Here is a 25,697-nt window from a genome sequence, read left to right as displayed (position 1 = left end):
AATTTTCTTTTTTATTATGAACCCTATATGGACGAGTATATATCATTAAAATAAATGTAGTGAGTTTCCGAACTAAAATGTTGTGATGATCATGATCATCAATTTTTAAGTGGGGTCCAATAGAACAATTTTGATCTGTGTTTCGAAAATTTAAGAAAAAAATAGACAAATTTACTAATCATTTTTTGAAAAACTTGCGTAAACAATTCTAAAAGATTATGATTATATTATTTTTTACGGTAAATAATAATTATCAAAATGAAAGATTATATAGACAACCTTCGGTAGCTGACAGATAATAGACTCGTTCAACGAGCAAGAACCACGAGTTCGAATTTAGCTTGGTACTGAATTAGTTTTCTTTACAGGTTTTTTTTTTATTTAGTTTATTTATTTCTTTCTACAATAAGTCATTTTAACAGTTAGCAGGTCGATATCGGTATTCATAAAAAATCTCTAGTCTTTGTTCGTATTAATCTTAATAGTAAATTTTCATTAATCCTTGAAACAATATTTTGCAAATAAACTCTTAACAATGATTTGTAAGTTAAGGGAAAACGTATTTTATAAGCTACTACGTGAATTAATAAATTTTCGCTAAGTTAATATATCTTTCTTTACAGAATAGTTGCATTTGTTAAAGATGTTCAAGCTATTACATGGGTACGTATTTTACAAGAACTGCTACTGCATTAACTTGCATGTTTTAGGTAAGGCAGACATCTACTATTCTACATCTAATGATCCGGCTGAATTAAGTAAAAAAAATTGGGTCATTAAAAGTGGTAGCATTCTCTTCATATACAGCACAGAAAACGTTTTATATATTTTTTGAATAGAGTATCCTCTGGAAACGTTGGCACGAGGATATTATGCTTTTTCGAAGAAAAGAAAATTAATAAATTAATACTCGTATAATTTTCGAAACTGTGTTTCTGTTCTTTAAAAAATATATACCCAAAAACTCTATTAAATTTTATATTTGGTTCTAACAATTATATTTAAAAACAAAAATTCAATTCATAAATACAAAGAAATTTTCTTTGTACATTTGCTTTGGTTATAAATAATTGTATTTATACAAAAATTTTGTACCACAAATGTTTCAAATAATTTAGATAATCATTGTCAACACTTTCAGAATTTAAAATCCATTGCTTTCCGTACTTCATGATGAAACGACAGTTGTGTGTATCTAGGTTGAAATTAACTTTAAATAAAATGTGGGTTTTGTGAATTTTGACAATCTTGAAAAGGCGAAACGGTGATATTACAAATATGTCCGACAACTATACCAAAATATAAGTATTTTAAATAAAATTTTTGGTAACAAATTACCAATTCAATCAAAATTTACAATAATTCTTATTTTAAAATATATGTTACTGAATATCGTAAATCCACATAAAATTTTATATGAAGGGTTCGTATAAGTATATATTTTAATTAAAATGTCGCGCTGAAAAACAACAGCGGCATGAAATCGCATTTGAAAAATTTGAATTTGAAAAAAAAATTAAACAAAAAAATCGTTAAACATAGGCAACCATGTGCACGTTTAGTTCTTTTCTGGCAGTTGGTAGTTTTGCTAAGGAATTTGTAGGTAGAGGATTGGTTGTTTTGTTTTGGTGAGTGAAAGCACACGGTAAGGGAGCTAGATTAAGTTTAGTTGGTTTGGTAGTTAGAAAAAAGGGGAAAGCCTTTGTTTAACGACAATTAATCGAACCGATTGCAACGCAGTTTCCCTAAAACGCGTAGCTTATTCGTACGGTTTTTCCAAGCGAAAATATGCGAATTTTCAACCGACGCTAACACGTGGTGTAAATTTGTTTTATTCTTTGCAAATTCACAGTTCAGGATAGGATTTTAATTGTTAACTATTTCTAACACAAGTCACCAATTTAGAGAAAGTACTTGCAAGGAGATTTCATGAAATTCACTTAGTCAGGACTCATCCTTTGTTTAACAAGTTGTAAATAAGGTTTCTGGATGCTTATACTTACGTGTTACATCATAACACTTGTTAATTCCTGACACAAGATTGTTAATAGTTCACTTACGGCAGTTAAAATTAACCTAACGTTGTCCCACTCTGGAAAAAAGGACTGTGAAAGTGCGGTAGAATTCATAATATCGTGAACTGACTTACGGGGGGATTAAGTTTTGAACATCGTTATCATCATCACCTCACCGAGTCATTTTTCTCGCAACGTTGAAATTTACACCATTTGCGCCGCTGGATGCATTTTGTGTTTATTGATCATGTGTTTGTTTGGGATAAGCTGGAGACAGTCCACGATATAAACTCTCGAAGCTAATGGTTTTAAGTAACCAGTCACTTAGATCAAGGCAGCATTTAACATAATGTAAATTCTTTGTTTGAATCGCTGATAAAGTGTGGCATAATTTAACATCAATTAAATTCTTTGTTCTGACAGCGGTTGAAAGAGTGTTTTCAAACCGAGCACATGTTTGAACTGTAAAATCTCGTTGAACAAATTAACAACATTGTGACTCATGTGGGACACAGGATTGATCACATTTCGATACATTCGTCCGATGCCATTTTGAACCTCTAGATTGCCTGCTATGTTTTTGTGTATGTCTTTGTTTGGAAGAATGTATAACAATGACACACAATGCCGCTAAATAACTTCACTTTTTAAAATTCGGATATAAAATATTAACCTCATGTAATTTTGTTAGCTTTGTAATTTTTCAGCTCATGCAATTTTCTCTATCTTACAATTTTACCGTCAGTAATTTTCTTTGCTGTATAATGTAGATAGAATGTAAATTTTCATCCTCTGCAGTTTCTAACCTCACGTAACTTTTTTGTCTGCACAAGTTTTATTTCACACCAGATGTTGTTGTTTTTGTAAATCTTTGCTGTTTTTTTTTTTGTAAATATTTTGTTGATTAATGTTTTCATCATATAAATTGTCTGATGTCCAATTTTAATCTTAGATAAGAATTCTTTGCCGTTTAAAATTTCCCGAAAGTGTATGGCGTGTTTAAATGTTCTTTATTGTTCATTTTGAAACTTTAACACTTATCCGATTGTAGTTTAATATCAGAGTTATAGAATGTGGACATTAAATGGAATTGAGGTAAATAACACAGAAACACGTGGCGGAAGCGGAGTGTGCGGTTCCTTGTGGAGCTGGAGGTCGCACACAGCTTTTTTCCTTCTAGGGAGGGTATGCGATTTATAGCCCCCTCCCAAAAATTTTGTCTCTTATTTCTTGCGCTCTCGACTCGCACGCAGTGTATGCTCACTTGTATGAAAGAACGACTTCCCGCCACGTCTCATTACCACTCCGCCCAAAAACGGTGTGTCATTGACTCCCTAATTCATCGAGCCATTACCATTTGTCAACCGGACAAACTCTGGAAAGAATTAGAACATCTCCAAACATCTCTGCAACAAAATGGAAACGACCACCATACTATCAAGTCAGCCATTCAACGTCGGTTTAATCCCAACTCTGACGATACTTCAAATCGCCCAACTGACCTCTTATCGACTGCATATCTACCATTCATTCCTCAGGTCACCGACCGTCTGGCCAAAATATTCAAAAGACAAAAAATTAAAACAGTCTTCAAACCTGCAACTAAAATTGCACAAATTCTTCCTTCTGTCAAAGATTCTCGCCAAGCTCTAGACTGTAGAGGAATATAAAGGATTCCCTGCTCCTGTGGTGTAAAATATATAGGAGAAACTAGTAGGTCCATAAAATTTCGAATTCAAGAACACACACGTTGTCTCAGAACAGGTCTTCTGACTCACTCTGCCGTAGCTGAACACCAACATGAAACCGGTCACACCATTCTGTTTGAAAATTTCCAAGTTCTGTCCAAAGTACCACATTTCTATGACCGGAAAATCAGTGAAGTTACTATTGAAATCCATAAATGTCCTCATGACCTCATCCGAGACAATAGTTATTATCTGTCAAATATTTGGAAGCCCACAGTGGATGCAAAAGCTCCTTTATCTCCCGCCACTCCTCCCGGAGCCGGCCAATCAGCTTCAACCACGACGGTTTCCCCCACCACGTCTCTATAAATAGGTCACAACCACATTTTTCCCGCCAGAAAAGTTCCGCCTCTGGTATGGTTGACATATTGAGTTACCGTGCTCTTTTGCCTTATTCGTAACCCTGCTACTGAAGATGCAATTTACGAAAGTGTGCGAAAAGTTGAGCCCAAAACTCAATTAACACGTTCCAACCCGAAAACGATGATGTATTTTAAAATACGTGTTACTGAACAATTTTAATTTTTCTTCCAAAAATTTGGATGTCGAAGGTAAAAACTCAACACGGATCCATAAAGCACTGGTGCAGGAATATCTTATTCTGTAAAATTTAATGTATGCGGTATGTGTGCATATTTAAAACCACATGTGATATAAAATGTGAATCGTCCTTCAGGAATTTTGGTTGCTTTCGAAGGATTGATTCTGTTCAGTATATAAATAAGTAAACAAACATTTTTATAGGTAATTGTTCCAAATACGTAATTCTAAAAGAAATAGAAATACGATATGGATGACTCTAAGGAGAAAACGATATTAGAAAATCTTATTTTTTATTCATGGTTTTGAGCTTAGGTAGAATTCTAGGCCTAGTCAATAAATTTCAAGCACTAGTTTACTGTCACATCAAAAATTTTAATGTAGTTGAAGCTTTATTGTCATTAAGCAGGATACATGTTGTAACGATTTTTATATCTAAGCGCGCTCGGTGAGCAAGGTCGCGGAAGAGTGGGATCGGTTTTTACGGGCGGCGCGGCGAGAAAAAGAGGAGGTGAAGAGCGTTTTTTGAGCGAAGTGAATTGCTGTGAAAATCGAGATTTTGGCAAATCAAGGAACCAAGAACAGCTACGTGAGTCCCTATTTGGCCTAGAATATTTAAATAGAAGGAGGAACTAGGTTCTTTGTACGGGTGCCGTCGATTCGTGGTTGGTTGCCGTCTCCATCGTCACTGTCCCATACCCATCGATTCGTGGTTGGTTGCCGTCTCCGTCGTCACTGTCCCATATTTGTCGATTCGTGGTTGGTTGCCGTGCCCGTCGTCACTGTCCCATACCCATCGATTCGTGGTTGGTTGCCGTCTCCATCGTTGCTGTCCCATGATATGGTAACATCTCCTAGGGGAGCTTTGAACATAAGAGAATCGCTCCGAAGTGCTTCACCAGGAAAGAGCTTACGTAAATTTGCGGAAAGTACTTAGCATGTAAGATCGTAGAGGTGGTACCATTTCGCGAAGGGCGTTTGTTAATATAAAGTTACTGAAAATTAGTCTGTTGTCCGTTCGTCCCTTTCCTTGTTGGGTTAACTACCCAGCTGGCGCCCAAAGGACCCCCCAATATAAAAAAAAGGCCGGAGAACGTCAAAATCGCCACAATGTTAAGACGACATTTAAAAATTAATCTTGGAAAGATGCTTATTTAGTGAAAATGACAACTACATATAAAAAATGAGGTGCTTTAAAACTAATGACAGTGAAATGATATTAGTGCTCGAAATTAATGATTAGCACTGTACCAATGTACGTCTTTTTGTAAAGTTTGTTGTTCCTAATTGGTCGATTAAAATTGCCCTACATAGAAAATAAATTATGCAAATATTTAAAAACTACTTAAATTTGTTTTGTTTGTCATATAGTCAGCTATTTTTAAATGAAGAATTTACTGTTGCAAAAAATTATATTAACTTGAAAATGGAAAAGTACTACAGTCGCAGAAAATGTGCTGTCAAAAAATAAAACAGCTAATTTAATTGCCAGCTCTATGAGAACAAAATCTCAGTCGTCTTCCAAAGGAGAGATTAAAAATAACCGAGAAGAGTGATGAACACAACAAAGCGGTGAGTGAACCAAATACACATAATTCTGGATTTTTATATAATAGTTTATTAGATGCCAGCATAATGGAGGCAGAAGCAGAAATAATTCCAACAGCAGAATCCGCGAAGAGTTTAAGTTTATCTGAAAATTTTGGTATGAATAGCAAGTTTGAAAAACGCAATTTCTATTTTCGTAATTAAATAAATTGTCAAAAAAATAAATATTTAGTTAAATAAAGAATAAATTTTTAAATTTTTGTTTAATTCAGTTTCACAAAATAGGGCATAATAATTCTTTATGGTCGCTCATTATGCCCCGGGTATAAAAGGCCACTTTACGTTCATCAAATCATGGATATAAAACAAACATTATAGATGAGTAACCACCATAATGGTAACAAGAAACACTTTTGTAAAAAAACTCGCAAATTAGGAAGGACAGAGATATTTTTCTGTCTTAAATAATCACTACATGCCACACATGTGAGATCCAGTTACATTAGTATTTTATAAAGTCCCTAGATTACTACTAATAGTATGTGGACTTTAGTTTTTTCAAATAACGTATGCTCTCTTGTGGAGAATTGACGACCAATGTGGAGGGAGCATCGATTGCGTAAGAGTGAAAATATGCTCGACAATCTCCAAAGCCAAGTCATTCAAATTTCATTTAATTCATAGATCTTAGTACAACCAAAGATCTTCCAAGCCGATATCTTTTTATGATAAATAAACGCATAACGTTTATAATTTTCCATTTCTTTAATCTTAATAGTGATAAATACTTACTTTGCCACAACTTGACTTGAGAAGGATCTGCTATGTCAGGCAAAACAAATTTTCTCGTGCATTAAAAAAAATAGATGCTATCAGCTGCGTCGTGTTTAAATTATAGTCTGGATATACAATATGTATATATATTAATCAATAACTCGGCTGTTACACTGTAGCTGGACTAAACAGAAATTATTCGGAGCTCGAATTACACATTAATGGTTATAATAATAATTAATAACTTGTCTTCATTTTTCGTGGAATTGCAGGAGCTACTTAACACCTAGTGATCCTATGTGTAAAGGAGAATTGTGTTAAAAAAAAAAGAAAAAAGCTATGAATAGGCGGCTGCCATTATTTACTATTATATATATCGATGGATCTTCATGTCTTCAGTTAACCACATGCTGAAGCTGGAGGTGGGAAAAACGGAGACAAATTGCATCGAATAAACGCGTGAAAACGAATCAAGAAGGAATTGGCGACTTTATATGTAGGCAAAGATAAAATAGCACCAAGAATACAACGACCGCAAATAACCTTTATGTTAATTAATTCTGAATGAAACATACAAGAGCAAATGAAACAGAAAATTTTTGTTGAAATTAAATTATATGAGTAATTTCAATACTCTCTATTAAAGCTCTTGTTTGTGATTTGTTTCCCGATAGTTCGCGAATCATGCATTATTTGGTGTTGCTGTACGAGAAACAACAAAATTCGTTCACACAATATCCTTACCAACCTGACGATATCGGCCGCATAGGACACGTCATGATGTTCTCGCATCGCTGTCCGTCGATGTTGAATTCTTCATTCTCGATGTACAGCTTGATGAAAGGCAGTCTTGTGTTCAGGTAATATCTGCAGTGCAAATTCCGGGGATAGACTCCGGGATAGGCCGGAGATTGCACGTAACAAGTCTGGAGGCGGCAGTCCCGGAATATCCTTTCGCAGTAAGACCTGTAACGAAGAATATTTCCCTGAAAAATTGAGGCTTCTAAATCAAACAGAAAAGCCGAAAGAAGGGAGCGTCGTGAAAGACGTTCTCCTGTTGATTGAGGTTTTCCTGTGAATTTTCCAGAGATATTTTCTTTTATCACGCGTTCACGCGTCGACTACAGATTTATTCGCAGGCATCAAAAGAACACTCCCTTTAATTAAAAATGACATTTTTCTCTGGTGTTCATTTGGAAGAGGTTGAGTAAGGGAGATAATGGTTAGCGTTCAGACACCGCAACAATCGAGTAACTTTGAAATAGCAATCTATTTCGTTTATTCAAAATTATTTGTCTAAAATCGACAAAGGTTCAATTGAGTCGCTGGAGTAGATTCAACTTTAATTATAAATGCAAACACGAGTATTCTTTGAGATGTCACTCTCAAAGATTGGCGTAATATTACGTTCTATTTTCACCTTTTGTAAAAAGTTAATTGGCATTCTCGGAACGTCGTTCAATAAAGTTAAATTCCACCAAGCAAATGAACCAGCGTCACACTTCTGCTTCAATTAATTTCAATTGCTTGTATTGGCATATTCTATTTAAAAATAATACCAACCAATTTTGTCTACATATAAATGCAGCTTTATTTACTAAATAAATTTTACTCAATTTTACTGGCCCTAAATTGGAAAACTGTAATTAAGTTACACTTGATCGCTAATGAGTATTTGATGGACATTAAATTACAAGACGTCACTAGACATACATTTGTTCAAACCGCGTTGACAGTACAATTTAGACACAGAGCAGCATTGTTGTAACTATGTGTAAGCACCTACATCTGTTAGCAACTTTCATGTTATAACATAGAATTTCATTCATTTATTTATTTTTTGTATATTTGAAATGCCAGTGTTTGTTAAATTTTATTACCAAAAATGTTTTTTAACAGTTGAATGGTAACCTAAGTCGTTTGCAGACTAAAACTGATTATAGCAACACGAATCAAACCCACATCTTTTCGGCTGGGAAGGTTCGGTAAAGGAGGGTGTTGAGTTCCTTTGTAAAGCTGCCTTCCAGGTTTGTTTTCTCATCTCCTACACCTTATTTGAATATAAATTTTCTTTTGGCTCATGAATTAAATTTAAATAAACACTAGAATACTGAACAAATGATCGTATATGTCCAGATAGCCGTACCACTTTGTTGACAAAGACCACACAAAAAAAGATAAAATCCAATTATTTACTTAAGAATATATAAAGAGCACCGAGAAATGCATTGTTATATGTAGTAGTAAACTAAATTTTTTTACACTTTAGTACAGTGGAAGTAAATACCATCTTAAATAAATAAATATCCACTCTGACCAAATTCTAAAGAAGTGCTACATACATTCTTGAGATAAAAAGCATTTTTCAGTACTGTGACTTTGGCAATAAGCAAAATAAATAAAAAGTTTGCCCCCAAGTATAATAAAACCCCGCACTTAATTACAAAAAGTTTATGAGCTTTAAAACCTTCAAACTTAATTGCGAATTTCTGAAATTTACTGTTTTATAATTCTTGCCATATAAAGCCATGGAATAAAAACGACAAAGTCGCCGTCAACAACAATGCAACTAGGCAACTTAATACGTCATGCCCTAGGATAATATCACATCATTAATTATAGCATGACGTTCGGGATTGTATAAGTGCAGTAAAATAATTGTCTATTATTATTTTTTAACCTCGCAGAAGCCGCGAAAAACTACTTATCATTGAACCACATCACTGGATGAGTAATCTACACTACTCTGATCTAGTTTACTTGGTGCTTAACTAACTTGATCAACATCATCAGATAACTGGATTTTGAATTTTATCAATAAATTACTGATTCGTTTAAATTTAGAAATGTATTGCGTTATACGCTAAAAATGGGTAAATTTTGTCGAAACTGCTTTAAGGCCAGTCACTACGTTTTCTGAGTGGAATTTTCGGTTTATAGAGAGAATCTTTGTTAATAACAAACCTATGGTTTTGAAATTTTAAATATACATTGTCCATAACTTCCTGTATATAATAAGGGTAATTTTGTTAAAAATAGTTTGTGATCATATTTTTCTTTTAATTTTAGTGAAATTTTTACATAACGTATTTTTAAAAATCAATATCTCAATTATTAAAGGAAATTTCAGAACACGGTTTTCAACACTGTTTTCAGTTTACAAAACTCCAGACATCATACTAGATTTCCGATTTTTTTTGTTAGAAACGATACACAGCAAAAAAAAAGCTTGTGTCATAGAAATTGGTAACTTTTATTTTTGCTATATCTCAGTGGTGACAAGGTCCTTCCAAAATGTTCATAAATAACTGAAATATTGATTTTTTAAAATACGTGATGCAAAAATTTCAACAAAATTTAAACAATATATGATAATAAATTGTTGAAAAAACTGCCCTCGCAGTTATGTAGTGAAAGTGTGGACAAGTTACATTTAAAATTTCATAACCATAGGTGTGTTAATGATGGAGATATTACATTCTGAAAGTATATTAACCACATCATAAGAGCCAAACGTAGCGACTCCTCTTGATGAATATAACCTCATGTAGACTTTTTGATTAAAACATTGATTTTGTATGATACTAGTGATCTCCAGTTTTGTTTTATTTATGGTATTCTTTAGTTAGAGGGAAGGTACAAGAAGAGCAAAATTTCATGCACGCACGAGGACCGGAGCACGGGGTTGTTCGAGAGAATTTTAGAAAACACTGTTCAGGTGAAGAAAATCACAACGCGAAAACTAGTGTCAGATTTGACGTAACAAGAACTACTACAATTTTGGACGAGAGAAGCGGGGTCGAGAACCAGAGAAAATCAAAACAGGGTTCGGAGGAAGGAGAAGAGAAAGAAGAAAGTGATACAGAAACAGGAGAAGGAAAAGTAGAAAATTATATTTTTGTTGTAACGTATAGACACCATTTTCTTTATGTCGCGTGGGGTACCACAACGAGAGTCGAATGGCAATGTCTTGAAGACTAGCCTAGTGGTAGGCCATATGGAGGAGTAGGGTCAGGCCACAATTCCGGAGAATTTGAATAGGACCACCTTGAAGGAAAACAGAACACATAAAAGACGAAGTTCCAACAATGACAAAGGCGAAGGTAGACGAGTAGACAAATAGCATCAAGGAGCCCACATGTCAAGACGAGCGGCACACATTTGACCACAAATCAAGAAGAACCTGATCCCACAAGCAGTTCCTTTCTTATTAATAAATAATTCCTTTTTTCCAACATGTAAAGATCCTTACAAGTTAGATCCTATGGTCGTCGTTTTATCGGAAACTTGAAGAAAAATCGAAGTGGAAGTTTTTAGGGGACGAAATTTCTGAACAAAGCAAAGAAGCAGGAATGGCAGATGATTCGAAAGATTCCCCATTGATTGAAGCTAGTGGTAGTGAAACGGAAAGCAACAGGACATGATGTAGGTCAGGGTGATTTGCAGAAATTAAGTGGCATTCTCACAATGGAAAGAAAAACAGAATTAGAGTAGAATTGTAAGATGTTAGAGTAGCTTAATTTTAAGAAATTATTGTCGGGACGATAGCCTTTGAAAGGCAGGCAAATGTTAGATTAGCGACTAAAAGGGATTGTTACTATAAACAAAGGCAGTACGACTGTCGTACTTAGCCATTAGAGAAGCAATGTTGGAATAAACCACAGGAATATACATATATTTTGGTATATAATTGGTATAAAGTTTAGACAAAGTGAACATAAATAGGGATGAGAAGAAAAAAAGTGTTCTAATTATGATTCGTAGATATTTGGAATGGTCCGACAATGTTGATACCTGTAGTATTTTTGTAGTATTTTTTGCAGTGCGAGGATTGTCAAAGATTTTTTTAATTTCACGTTAAACTTTTCTACATCTATTTTTGATACTCCTATGTTCCATAAAAGTGTACATGTTATACAGTGTCAACATCATTAGGGAACTTGTAAATCAGAAAAAGAATGTCTTTATCTCTAATGATTTATTCATAAATTCTACAGTCTGATGATCATAGCTAAGAGGATTAGGCAAATCAGATGTAGCCGTCACACTCTCAGTAGAATCTGAACTCTTTTGGAGTGTTGAATAGGGCCATTGGTAGCAAGGGATGACATATCAAGGAGTAAACGGCTGTTCGTCAGTTGTTTGCTTGTTATCAAGATTAGTAACCCACTTAATCCCAATTTTCTTCTAAATCAGAAACGGTACATTATTTAGGTATTTTTCTGGTGAACTGATAATTTTGCATTGTTCTGGATACTTTTGTACACTTGAACGCAAGTTCTTTGCTCTTCAATACGATTTCACGGGAAAAAAGGTAGTCATAGGCATTACAAACTATTGGATGATTTTTTAAATTTTTGTTCTAGTTGGAAATGACCCTTACGTCAGCCGTTTCAATTGCACTGCTGATGTATTTTTCGGGACAAAAAATTTCAAACGACTTCACATTATATTGACATTAAAGTGTAAATGTGGCTTTACGAATACCTAACCTTACTTCTTATTTGAAGGCTGTCAGGAGTTCAGGTAAAGATAATGAAATAATACTTTGCTGCTTTGTTAATTTACCAGTGAGTTTGCATAAATTACAAGAGTTCTTTTCATGAAATTGGGCAAAAACATAGATACTTTGGAATCATGAACACACGAGTGAGGATCCTGTTCTTGAATTTACACCCGCCAAAACTGATAGCATGGTAGATTACCGGTGTGAAGACAGCAACGATTTACCAGCAACGATTTTAGTTCGAACCGTAATTTCATGCAGGCGGCACACACATAGAAATACATATAGGGCTACCCTGTAATTCGCTTATCAGTGGTTGTGCCACGATGTAATTCAGTGTGGGAGATCTTTGGAATTTATAGCGAATTGTGGTTTGAAAAAAATTTAAAATTTTAGGGGATGAGGGTGTGCACGGTCATACCATACAGGGCACCCCTGTAATTCGCTTATCAGTGTTTGTGCCACAATGAAATTTAGAGTGGGAGATCTTTAGAATTTATGATGAATTATGGCTTGAAAAAAATTTCAAATTTTAGGGGATGAGGGGGTGCACGGACATACCATACATATAGGGCACCCCTTTAATTCGCTTATCAGTCTTTGTGCCACGATTAAATTCAGTGTGGGAAATCCTTAGAATTTATGATGAATTATGGTTTGAAAAAATTTCAAATTTTAGGGGATGAGGGTGTGCACGGTCATATCATAGAGGGCACCCCTGTAATTCGCTTATCAGTGTTTGTGCCACGATGAAATTCAGAGTGGGAGATCTTTAGAATTTATGATGAATTATGGTTTGAAAAAATTTCAAATTTTAGGGGATGAGGGTGTGCACGGGCATACCATATAAGACACACCTGTAATTCGTTTATCAGTGTTTGTGCCACGATGAAATTCAGAGTGGGAGATCTTTAGAATTTATGATGAATTATGGTTTGAAAAAAATTTAAAATTTTAGGGGATGAGGGTGTGCACGGTCATACCATACAGGGCACCCCTGTAATTCGCTTATCAGTGTTTGTGCCACGATGAAATTCAGTGTGGGAAATCTTTACAATTTATAATGAATTATGGCTTGAAAAAAATTTCAAATTTTAGGGGATGAGGGGGTGCACGGACATACCATGCATATAGAGCACCCCCCTAATTCGTTTATCAGTGTGTCTGCCACGATTAAATTCAGTGTGGGAAATCCTTAGAATTTATGATGAATTATGGTTTGAAAAAAATTTCAAATTTTAGGGGATGAGGGGGTGCACGGACATACCATACATATAGGGCACCCCTTTAATTCGCTCATCAGTGTTTGTTCTTTTTCTATAATCCCACGATATAGACAGTAGTCACTCATATTGTCGGAATTTTTAATAATTAATTGTTTCATTTCATTTCTGTACAGATTTGGCCAGCATGTGATTTCAGAAGATTTTTTTAAAGAAAATTATGGAATAACTGAATTATTATAATTCCGCAGATGCAGCTATCTTACTGCCTGTCATAATTGTCACTAACTTATGCATGCCATTTGGTTACGGGAATTTTTTATTCGATACGGGATTATATTCTTTCGAAAATGTTTTAAATTTGTCATTAATATCACTAAAGGCGCCTTTACATTATGTGATTTAATCACATGATTAGTCACGTGATTTTTGTCATACGCTAAAATTTTACGTTTATATCTAGTGATTTTATCATAAGGAACTTGTCTTAAAGACAGTCACACAGAAAATCATGTTGAAGTCTTGACGGTTCCAAGGAATAGAACGGTGTCTATTCTGATGTGTTAATATTTGTGATCTGTTTTACCGACATCTCAAATAAAATATAGGTTCACAAGTTAATATCAAAGAGAAATTATGCTGTGTTCTCTTTTTACAACTGAAGATTCAAGGTTTTGAAAATAACCTTAACATCAACTGTCACCAAAATGTAAATACTGTCTGTGTAGTGTCAATTCAGATGAGCTATGTCATAAGTATGGATTGTAGCAGTGTAAAGTATTCACATAAAAATCAGTATCACGTGGTGGGCTGGTCAATGATATTTGAAGGGACAAACTCATCTGAAAAATCATGTGATTTAATAACCAAATATAAAGGCGCCCCAAGAGTCGTTCTAACGGGGTTAAAAAATTTAAATTCTTTATTGGGAATATTTGCACCAGCCAAAGTACAGTGATTTCCATTCACACGCGTCGGCATTACAATTAGAGGCGCATTACAATAAGCGCATTACAGGGGTGCCTCATATCTCATATGGTATGCTCGTGCTCGTGCACACACTTATCCTCTAAAATTTGAAATTTTTTTCAAACCATAATTCATCATAAATTCTAAAGATCTCCCACTCTGAATTTCATCGTGGCACAAACACTGATAAACGAATTACAGGTGTGTCTTATATGGTATTGCCGTGCACACCCTCATCCCCTAAAATTTGAAATTTTTTTCAAACCATAATTCATCATAAATTCTAAGGATTTCCCACACTGAATTTAATCGTGGCACAAACAATGATAAGCGAATTAAAGGGGTGCCCTATATGTATGGTATGTCCGTGCACCCCCTCAACCCCTAAAATTTGAAATTTTTTTCAAGCCATAATTTATCATAAATTCTAAAGATCTCCCACTCTAAACTTCATTGTGGCACAAACACTGATAAGCGGATTACAGGGGTGCCCTGTATCGTATGACCGTGCACACCCTCATCCCCTAAAATTTGAAATTTTTTTCAAACCACAATTCGTTATAAATTCTAAAGATCTCCCACTCTGAATTTCATCGTGGCACAAACACTGATAAGCGAATTACAGGTGTGTCTTATATGGTATGCCCGTGCACACCCTCATCCCCTAAAATTTGAAATTTTTTTCAAACCATAATTCATCATAAATTCTAAAGATCTCTCACACTGAATTTCATCGTTGCACAAACACTGATAAGTGAATTACAGGGGTGCCCTCTATGATATGACCGTGCACACCCTCATCCCCTAAAATTTGAAATTTTTTTCAAACCATAATTCGTCATAAATTCTAAGGATTTCCCACACTGAATTTAATCGTGGCACAAACACTGATAAGCGAATTAAAGGGGTGCCCTATATGTATGGTATGTCCGTGCACCCCCTCATCCCCTAAAATTTGAAATTTTTTTCAAGCCATAATTCATCATAAATTCTATAGATCTCCCACTCTAAATTTCATTGTGGCACAAACACTGATAAGCGAATTACAGGGGTGCCCTGTATGGTATGACCGTGCACACCCTCATCCCCTAAAATTTTAAATTTTTTTCAAACCACAATTCGTTATAAATTCTAAAGATCTCCCACACTGAATTACATCGTGGCACAACCACTGATAAGCGAATTACAGGATAGCCCTATATGTATTTCTATGTGTGTGCCGCCTGCATGAAATTACGATTCGAACTAAAATCGTTGCTGGTAAATCGTTGCTGTCTTCACACCGGTTGATAGATTCCGCAACAATAATTATTGACCTCACCCATGCTTTTTAAATTTAACAGGTGTATGTATCCCTTTTAACTAAAATGATTTTAACAGTCCAGTTAAATATTTTAATAAATTAATTAAAGAAATCTTGAAGTAGATCAAATAAAAAAAAAGTTTAAAAAATTAATATTTTGTCATAGACTCATTTAACTGCATAACTTGTGCCAGTCCTCTAGGCATGGAGAGGCACAGATTTCTATGGTAATCTGGTGGTAGTGACTGGCATGCTTCTGTAATAGCAGTCAAAAGTTGCTGTCTATTTTCAAACACCACCCTTTGTGCCTTCATATGTTTTACCAACAAGCCCCACATATTTTCAACTGGGTTTAAATCAGGACTTCGACTGGGTTAATCAAGAATGCTTATATTGTGCGTTCGATACCATGTGGGCTGTATGAACTGGACAATTGTTTTATTAAAAAATGAAATTGTTATTAGGAAAATGTAATCCCACAGCAGTCGAAAAAGGTTTTGAAATTTTGTGTCCGGAATAGTACGTGTTGTGGCCAATTAGAGCAGAAATTTAAAAAATCACACAATAATTTCGAGCTTGAGCACGTATCACTTTTGCGTTGCCATTTGTTACACATTTCTTTATTCAGAAACTGATGGACGTCTTCGAAAAAGTGGCACTGACAATAATAAGTGTATAATAGCGAACTAAGCTTCAAATCCGAAATTTACAGGCAATATCTGACACTGTTGTTGCAACGTTAAGTGCAACATGGAATAACTTTAGAAGGCAGATACACATCACTTGCGGTCTTTGTGGTGCGGCACCAAATTCAAATGGCTGAGTAATCTACATAATTTACGGTTATTCATCGCAACTAGTGCAGCTCTGCGTTACTAAAATGGACGGCAAATTCGTACCACACATTCATTACATACTTTTAACGAAATTCGAACTAAAAAAAGTGTTTTAAAGGCATATTTAGTTGTATCTCAAGGAAAAAATCTGAAATGTTTTACATCACGATAGAGTTTCATAAATAAAAATGTCCTGTAAAATCTACTGGAATCAGCAGCATAGCAGGCACACCTTTCCAAACGATTTGGATGTCGAAAAATAAAAATATTTAGATGCTAATTATAATGAATCTACTTGTCTGTAGAACGACTTTTCTCGAGGGTTTTGTTCATCCAAGAACACAATTGTAGCAATTATACGCATATACAAATTACTCTTACAACGGGATAAACTTAAACATTACGAGCACAATTTGTGTTCATTAGGGTCCGAATGCCGGTTTTGTCATCAAAAACTAGTTGCGTTAAGTCTTCGATATAATGACAATGTATGTATTTAGTTATAGTTCTAAATGTCATAAACTTACCCTTGTACGACCTCTCCCCGGCGATTTGGATAAAGTTCCGGATGCTGCCCATACCTCAAATATACTACGAGTTGCTGTTCGGCCCTCGTATCGAAACTAAAGTAAGTTTGGTCGGTGAAATTATCGCTATGGAACACAACCTTCACGAAGGACGTCTCCGACATGAAAGTTTGCGGTTGCTCACTCTCTCCACAAAAGATGCCGGGCTCTTTTCTGTTCGAAACGTCCGTTTTCGCGTTGCCATCCACTATCTGCAACAATAAAGCAACTATTAGCAATGAATACGAGGAAGAATCATTTGAATCAGATATGTACCTAGTTGTTCTTTAAGATAAAGGCAGAATTCTAGCATTGATAGTTTATTTATTCATTGTTACTTGTCTTTAGAAAAACTGTAAATGTTCTACGTAAGAGAAGCAGAAAATTGTTTCTAAACATTTCTAAAAGAATCACAATATACCAAATATATTGCATTGTTCATGTGAATGTTTATCTGGAATACCGGATTTCGCCGTCGTGATTCAGACCGCCTATCTGGCTGGGTCTTTTGCGAAGAATGGAGTATAGCCTCAATAATGCGAGTGTTAATTGTACGTCGCCTGTTGTAGTTATGTTTAGTACAAATAGACTCTCACGAGGAAATGCCACCCGCCTCTGTCGCTATGCGTCCCACCCTGCATTTGTTTGTTTTCCCTCAGCTTGCTCTTTTTGCTAGTCTGCCCTAATTCAAATTTGCCGTTAGACCATCGTACTAACTTGAATTGAGCGACAAACAAGTTGTAAGACATGTAATTTTTAAACGTCATAATATTGACTCCCATTCTCCGCGATATCATTTGTAACACATGTGACAAGCGTATCTTGAAGCAACCGAGATTGTTCTTCCAGTGTTTATAAAAGGTGCACTCGTTCGCGTACAAGGTTAGATCGTATGCTGTTGCGAACTAAAATGTAATAAAATATTTTCAAAATGAAAAAATAAGAAACGATTTTAGTTACGTAGTACATAGAATATCCATGTTAGTCTGCGTCTAGTACGAACCGCCGATGAATGAAAATGATCTTTATTCTATTGTAAAAGCTGCAGCTTTGGTCAAAAACCAACATGAGCTCGAGTCTTCGTTGTATAATATATTTTCCGATGTACATGAATAGCTTGTTCTTTCTCTTTGAATACACGAAACCTTGTTTTCCGGGTGCTTCCCTCGCTACACAACAAAACACGGTCCAACAATAAACCATACCAGAGTCAAACTTGTTACGACTAATAGCCTTAAGACAACCGATTGTTTTGCTAAACTAGTTGCAGACTTCCTTGCACGCGGCCGTTATTAGTAGACCTAGGGGATTTAGAAGTCCAACAGTCCATGTCCATGCCGTCACCGTTCCATTATTTCAGCGCCAACTAAATCTGGGATTATTGGATCTGGTGTTTTCACGCCGACCGAATCGTTTTATTTCCCGGGGCTTTTCCAATTATCTGGCTGGCTTGTTAGGTCGACAGCGTGCTGCACCGCCGTGTGCCGACAGATGGCGGCGGCGTCGTGTGCACCACCAACTACAAATTGACCGGGTAGGATTAACTCCATCGCCAGGCTTGTTTTGAAAGAAAACTACGATTTATGGCTGCAATAAGGCAGGCCTTTATTAAAATCGGGCGATATCTCCGAGCGCTCGTGGCGATTTTAATCTTGACTTCTGCGGCAACATCAAACATTTTTGCGGAAACGACGGCGATACAGTTGGTGAGGTCATGAAATTTTGTTTGTTGACACATGTTGATTTCAGTGTTTTTTTTACAACCGCATTCACCAAAAGTGGAGTTTTTCTTTTTAGGTAAAGATTAGGACATTGTAAAAACAACAGTCGCTGACTGGGAATTTTTGATAAAAAAAATCTGTTGCGCGTTGGAACTATTACATTATGCTATTAAATGAAGATTTTTAATTTCATTGGGATGATGCTGTGGGATTTTTATTCTTTACGCTGAATGAATGATTTTTTTCGATTCTGGGGTGCATTGACAATAAATCCGATATGGCATACAGTAGTAGTTATGCAGAATATCAGTCATTTTTTAGTGTTGTATTGTGTTATTAATACCAGTCGTCTGTCAACAAATATATGTTGGACGAAAGTTGCCACAACAAAAAAATAAAATCGAAGTTGATAAAACACGCCGCAAGCAAAATATTTCGGCTCCTTTGAGAATTGAACATAAATCCTTGTGGTGTAAACTGGATTATTTTTACTTCGTCATGTATATGCTTAATGTTGTTCGTAGATATATATGTATGAGGGCTTTTACACATTTGAGGTCAAACAGATCGAAGCTATCTGTAGACGTATACAAAAATTGTTCGTGTACTTATATGTATGTGTATATTATTCTGGACCTATAAGAGTACTCGTAAGTTATCCATTAAACTTCCTTCCGGGTAGTGGTAGTTATTAACACGGGTACACGGAGTATTTAGGAAAAAATGTGTGACATGAAAAGTGTTTCAAGTCGCCGGTCACAATTATAAAGCACCTTAGTAGGTTGGACTAAGTTGTATATAATGGTACAGTGTTAATTAGACAACATTGGAATTCATACAATGTGATCTTGAATTTACAAACTTTAACAAGGAAATATATGTGTTTATTTTGTGACTGTTATACTGAATATGCGGTATGAAACAATTTAGAATCGAAAATAACTCCTAAGTCTAGAATTTCTGAACCCGTTTGTACTGGAATATTATTCATCTTACACCTAAAATCGACAGATTTTCACGCTTTATGAAAGGAAATTTTGTATCACTTATCATTATTGAGTATCATATTGTTTAAATCACTCCACTCATCTAAATTATTTGAATAACTTTGAAGGAGAAATCAGTTTTCAAACGTAGACATATTTCTAAAAAGTCTTAAATCACCTGTAATCCTGTAAATAACAGTAGTTTCGAAGAATACACGCTGTTGAAGAGATTAAACAAGAGTGGTCCACAATGGGAATCCTGAGGAACTCCAGATTTACGTTGAGTTGGATCTGAAGTGTAATTTCCAATTTTTACGAGTTACTCAGTTTACTATAAAGCTTTCAATCCACGCCTAAGCAACATGCCATTAAGTTCGTTGCTTTTAGTTTGTATATTAAGTTTTCATATATAGAACCCACTTGCTTACCTTCTTCTAACACATTAACTATGTAATTCTAATATAAAAACCCATTTGTTGTTGATCTCCCTTCACAAAATCGATGTTATGTGTCATGAATTATTATTATTATCATTAATATTATTATTAAGTGTTTATAAGCTAATTTAAATTGCTTTGATATTAAATGAACAAGAAAATTAGGCAAGGTAGATTGAATGCTGATTTCACGATAATTAAACAGCAAATACGCTTAGCTAAACTAAACACACATAAGATTAAAAATGAAAGACTTTAAACCTAAAAGACTATCAAACACTTCTTTCATAGTTAACGTACTAGAGTTCAAACTGGTTTTACCAGTAACCATTAATCTGCTAAAGTCGATGTTGTCGCGAGGAGCTAAAGGATTTGGCAAATAAGTTACCAATTTCAGTACGTTCCGGAGAAGAAATATTATTAAATTTCATACAACTGGGATAAATGTTCATTATAATCTCATTGCTCCCATATTTCCAAACTAATTTCGGATTGGAACTTATGTCACATTCCGTTAGTCTAATATATTCATTCTAAGATTTATTTGTTTTAATTTTACACAAGCTTCTAGTTAATAGGCGAAAATTCTATTTAATATGGGCCAACACCTGTTGCCTTATATTTGATATGTAAGTGTCTCTTTAAACGAGTTAGCTTTATTAACTCACTAGAAAACCACTTGGGTTACTGCGACGATTTAAATTTCTTCATTGGAATCGTATTAGCCATATTTACAGCTTGGTTAATCTATTTGTTTAATAAAATAAGGCCTCAATATATTTGTCAAAGTTTATAAATTACGAGTAAACTCTTCATAATCTGCATTTTTAAAGTCATAATAAACTTTCGCATACTCTAAATTAGGAAGATTTCTGGGAGTTTCAATTTGAAATTCCAATGATAAATTAATTCGTTCATGGGTGCTTGGGCGTAAGCAGGTATAACCTTGAGATCATTCGAAAAAACCAGTAAATATTGAAAATGTTCACCATTTTGTTCAAGGCAGATGTTCACTATCTTTATAATTTCAGAAATATTCTGTAACCTTTTTTTGTCAATGCTTTGGACCCTTTGTTCAATTTCATGTTACAACAGGAACTTCTGACTGCTGAGACAATCTTGTGAAAGATGTTTGTAGGTTTTGCTTGAGTCGTCTCAAATTATCAACAACTTAGCGGTGCGAGCAGCACACCATCCGGTTCGGAGACGGCAGCTCGGATCGAAAAGTCCTCTGGTTAAGGCCTGGAGGCGGAAATTTGGAAAGTCCTTCGGTTAATGCCAGGACGCGGAAGGGTCGTGGGAAGAGGCAGAGAGAGCCGATTAATGCCTAAGCTCACTCTGCCTCTTCCCCCTACTCTCCAGCGGTGAAGGTCTAGTTCAACACTTCAGGTATCGACACCCCAACAGGAAGGCGCTCGAACGGCGGCAAAAATTAAATTGCTGCTTTCAGGGGTCGCATCTCTAGTGGGTTTCTATATAGATGGCGGGTTCTACCCTCAGAAATACCTTCATTCGACGGCGGATCTCGTCCAGGCTTCCTTTAGTGGACAGTCCAAACCGTTGCATATTAGCCATCTGTTGTGTCTCCTTCAGGGTGTACATTCGTCCCACGTTAGTATCAGGCACTTCAAGGCCTAGTGTTCCGGTTGCTTCATCATCGTCGTCGGTCGGATGCTAGTTAACTGCTTCGTAGTCCCTGACCGGATGCCAAATTCCTTGTAATCCATGTTACGATGTATTTTATGGGTTAGAAATCGGGAAGTGGATCATTAGTTGATCGGATATTGAAGATAGTAAAGGTTTCCAGAAACAGTTGTCCTGGGGAGAACTAAAAAGTGCAAGTGGAAATTTATGTCCTGGCGACCGTACCGACAACCCATAAGTACCGAATTGGGTTTTAGATGCAATTGTTGGCTGCCCCCGAGCGTACGAGCCGTTCTATCGTCACCGTTCTTTTTCTTGTGCGCCATCGCGATTAGAATCATCAGCAGCCCCGAGCAGGCAGCAACCGTCGCCAAGGAACCCGGAACGACCGTTACCGATATATTTGTTTTTTGCCGAAACTGTATTTTATTTTTTAGCCGATAAGTTTTTATTTGGCCGTGTAACTGTTAGCAGGCAATAAAAACCGTTTATTTGAAATAGTTACCGGTGTATTATTTATTGTTTTCGCTGTCGCTTACGAGACCTTTTAGAAATGCGTTTCTTCGGCTGTAGAGCAACCTAGATGCTTCTTCTTCGGAGAGGGAGCTGGCGCCTGAGCACACCACCTCCCTAGAAAGGCGCCACCCCCGTAATGTGAAAGTGACGACTAGTCCGTCTAAGGAGCGGCGGCGAGGTACGTCACTGATCCCACGGAGTTTCGTCGCAAACGATAACCAAAATTTCTAGTTAAATATTATATAATAATATGCCATTACACTTGCGGTGCTGTCAAATTTGCAGACTCTGGATTAAACGATTTTTAACGTTTCAAAGTTCCAAGCTTGTAATGAGACAACACAAACAAAAATAAAATGGAATTTGAGTTTACAAATATTACAAAATTTACGTTTTTGGCAACCACCAATGTATTTAGAACTAAGCAACATTGGGCACTGAATGCTAACCGAGAAGTTAAAATTATTCTTGTAAAGATCAGTTGACATTGGTATAGTCAATGAATGGCAATTAGAATTACATTATTTAAACATCATTTCGAAAGGTACGCCTAATTAACCGATTATCTTGTAAACAATTAAATATGCATTATTTTCAGGTGATGCTAACTTATTAAGTTTTGTCATGTATGTAGACACAGAAGGACAAATCGTCCAGATTTCGGTCGATGCAAGTATTTTTCCTCCTAAGTTGCAGTCGTGAATGAATGTCCTCGTTGATAAATGGTAGTCATTTTTGGAGTGTACGAAGCATGTCGCACTGACGACTTACTTAATCTAACGAGTCATAATGCAGAATCTAGAGAACACGCCTTTATAGGTGCAATTCCAAATACGAAGACGTACGGAGACAGAGTTTTAACAACTCTACCTCAGTCTGCATCAGTAAATGCTCTGGAAATCTGCAGAGAGTACTGGATCGAAGTCTGCAAATGCAAATGTGAAACGTAGTAGGCATTAACACGATTCTCAGTTAATCTGGAAGGTTGCGTAGATTTTAAAATTTCCGCATACGGAGTGCTATACCGGCTACTATTTTCGCTGCTCTTCGACAACTTCACTGGCTCATCCTAGCGTCAACATTACAATACTGACACGACACAGATGATGGTCATTATCATCATCAATATCTGCGGCGAAATGTTTCACTAAAGAAGGTGTTGAAAACAAAATCAATACTGCTGGAAGGATTATTCCAGTACAGGAATCTGCAGCTTTAGAAATATTTCATCAGCCGATTCAGAAGTAGTACTTAAAGTAGTTAAAGTTGAAGACTTTAACAAAGTTCCTGTGTCTTTGCTAAGTGCAGTCAAGTACCTGTAGGTAATGAATGACTTTTCTTAAACATTTTGTTTAAGTATTGATACAAATGTGCGTACACTCATAACTCATAGTCATAACAGTAACAATGGTTCCACAAGGTATTATTCAATTAATTCAATAAATTGAACTAGAACATGAACATCTATTTCATAAAACACAAATATGTAGCTGTTTAAAACGATGTTTTTTTCGAAGTTTCCAGGGAAAACGCCATTGATGGTCCACGCAAGAAAATTGTTTTTTCGATGAACAATTCCGGGTTCTATCAAAGTTTGACGTGTGCCGCCCCCTACGCAATATAACTTTTTTAGTTTTCAATATAGATCAATCATTTCCGGCGAATACGTCAACGGCGACCGTCTGTCGTAATAAACTTTAGAGAAAGTGACTAAGGGGAGGGGTGATTCCCGTGAAATATTAAAAGTGTCAGGCGAACTTACGTCCCATTGAAAAATGGAAGAATTGCCACTCATATTCCATAGACAGTGACATTATTAGCTGGAGGCGAGAAATTTAATATAATTCTCCATTGATCTTTGAGGCGACTTTAGGAAAGGTAATAAACTGTCGGTAAAATACGCGCCCTTTCAACACCTAAATGAACTTGGAGTATGCAATTTGGTGGGAAAATTAATTGTACGTGATGTCGTTCCTCCACCCACCGGTAAACCCCCCAATACAAATTATAGCTTTTTTGTTTCAGCACGAAAACGCGGAAGTTAAGTGAGCACAGAAACCTTTTTTCTTTTCCTCGTAATTTTTATTAAAAGCAAGTAAATTAAAATCACAAGGGTCCCGCTGAGAGGTCGGGGAAAATGAAAATGTTTGTGCCTCGTTCTCTTTGCTTCTTCCTATTACATGTAAATATTTGATATTATTTTAATTCAATTAGGACTTTGGAAGGGCTAATCTTGTTTGGATGGTGTAGCTGTTTTAACACTTGTTGCTTGGTGAATGTGTTTTATGCAAATAGAATTGCTGTTATTAATTAATGAAAATTGGTAAAATTGGAAAAGAGCCTGCAATGTTAAACTCGGTTACACGTAATATCGTGTTACGCCTTAACAACGTTAATATTGGCGTTATATTGAATAAATCGATACCTACATTTATCAACTAACAGGAAATCATCTAGAATAATGATTACTGACTGCGTGATTGAAATCTGAGCTATAACTGGAACTGGCATGTAGCCAAAGGAATAACCAGTCGTTAATAACCCCAGTATAAGCAAAATCTCTAAAAGGAGAATAATTTTTCTTTCAAATATCTATAGACCAAAATAAAAATTAAAAGCAAAAAATGTTGAAAATATACTTTCACGTACGTACGACAGACCACTGCAATGTAAAGATCTTAAATCAACCACGATCAGATTACCTGTTTGTGACAACCCAGGAGAAATAAAAATACATAAAGCCGTAAATCCAGTTCATTCCTTTCCTATGAAGGTAATGGTTTGTCAATTCCAAAACCTATCTCTTTCACATAATCCAGAAAAGTTTTTCAGCAATTACACTCCAAAAATGGCCACATTATAACCACTTGCCCTGTAATAAACGCTTAGTGGAAAAACGCTGACAATGTCCGGCTTAATAGAGTCAACGCAACAATAAAGGCCCCCTCTTTTGCTCTTTTGTTTCGAATGATACGCCAGGATGGCGCTTCTAAGTACAACACCCATCGCAGTTCGCGATTTTGAATTGCCTGAACTAATTACTACGTTCAATCTTTAATTAATTGCGTTGTTTGGATATCATCAAAACACATATTGATCCTTCTGCTTTTGCCGGTTGCGTGAGTATATCTAAACGGAGGATGAATTATCGACTTGTGGTTCCGTTCTTATTTAGTGTTTACACTATTGCTGCGTCATATTCGCAGAATATCGCACCGTACTTTAGTTTAAAAATTTGCTCACTTTGTAGGGAGGTTTTCTTTGCATTTATTTTAAACTTTGTTGTAATCATTATGTTCAAATGACAGTAAGGGATGTCCGGTTAATAACCTTAATTATATAGTGGCGCTTCTAGCTCAGTTTGA

At 35.8% G+C, this 25,697-nt stretch overlaps 1 protein-coding gene across 4 annotated transcripts in view; it reads right to left on the bottom strand.

The window, feature by feature from the left end:
- LOC135123655 (uncharacterized) overlaps nucleotides 1-25,697 on the bottom strand; it is a 482,510-nt gene that overhangs the window by 36,178 nt on the left and 420,635 nt on the right. For all 4 annotated transcript variants that reach the window (XM_064048495.1, XM_064048498.1, XM_064048496.1 and 1 more), the window contains 2 exons: nucleotides 16,990-17,240; nucleotides 7,374-7,591 (listed from right to left, as the gene is read on the bottom strand). In XM_064048495.1, coding sequence (XP_063904565.1) covers nucleotides 7,374-7,591; nucleotides 16,990-17,240 — 469 coding nt within the window. The remainder of the gene's footprint in view (nucleotides 1-7,373; nucleotides 7,592-16,989; nucleotides 17,241-25,697) is intronic.

The sequence above is a fragment of the Zophobas morio genome, unplaced genomic scaffold (genome assembly GCF_036711695.1).
Source record: "Zophobas morio isolate AGI-343-1 ecotype UQ-CSIRO unplaced genomic scaffold, CSIRO_AGI_Zmor_V1 ptg000006l, whole genome shotgun sequence".
In the NCBI taxonomy this organism is placed as follows: Eukaryota; Metazoa; Arthropoda; class Insecta; order Coleoptera; family Tenebrionidae; genus Zophobas; species Zophobas morio.
The sequence above is the reverse complement of the archived record's forward strand: the minus strand, read 5'-3'. Positions and strand labels throughout refer to the sequence as shown.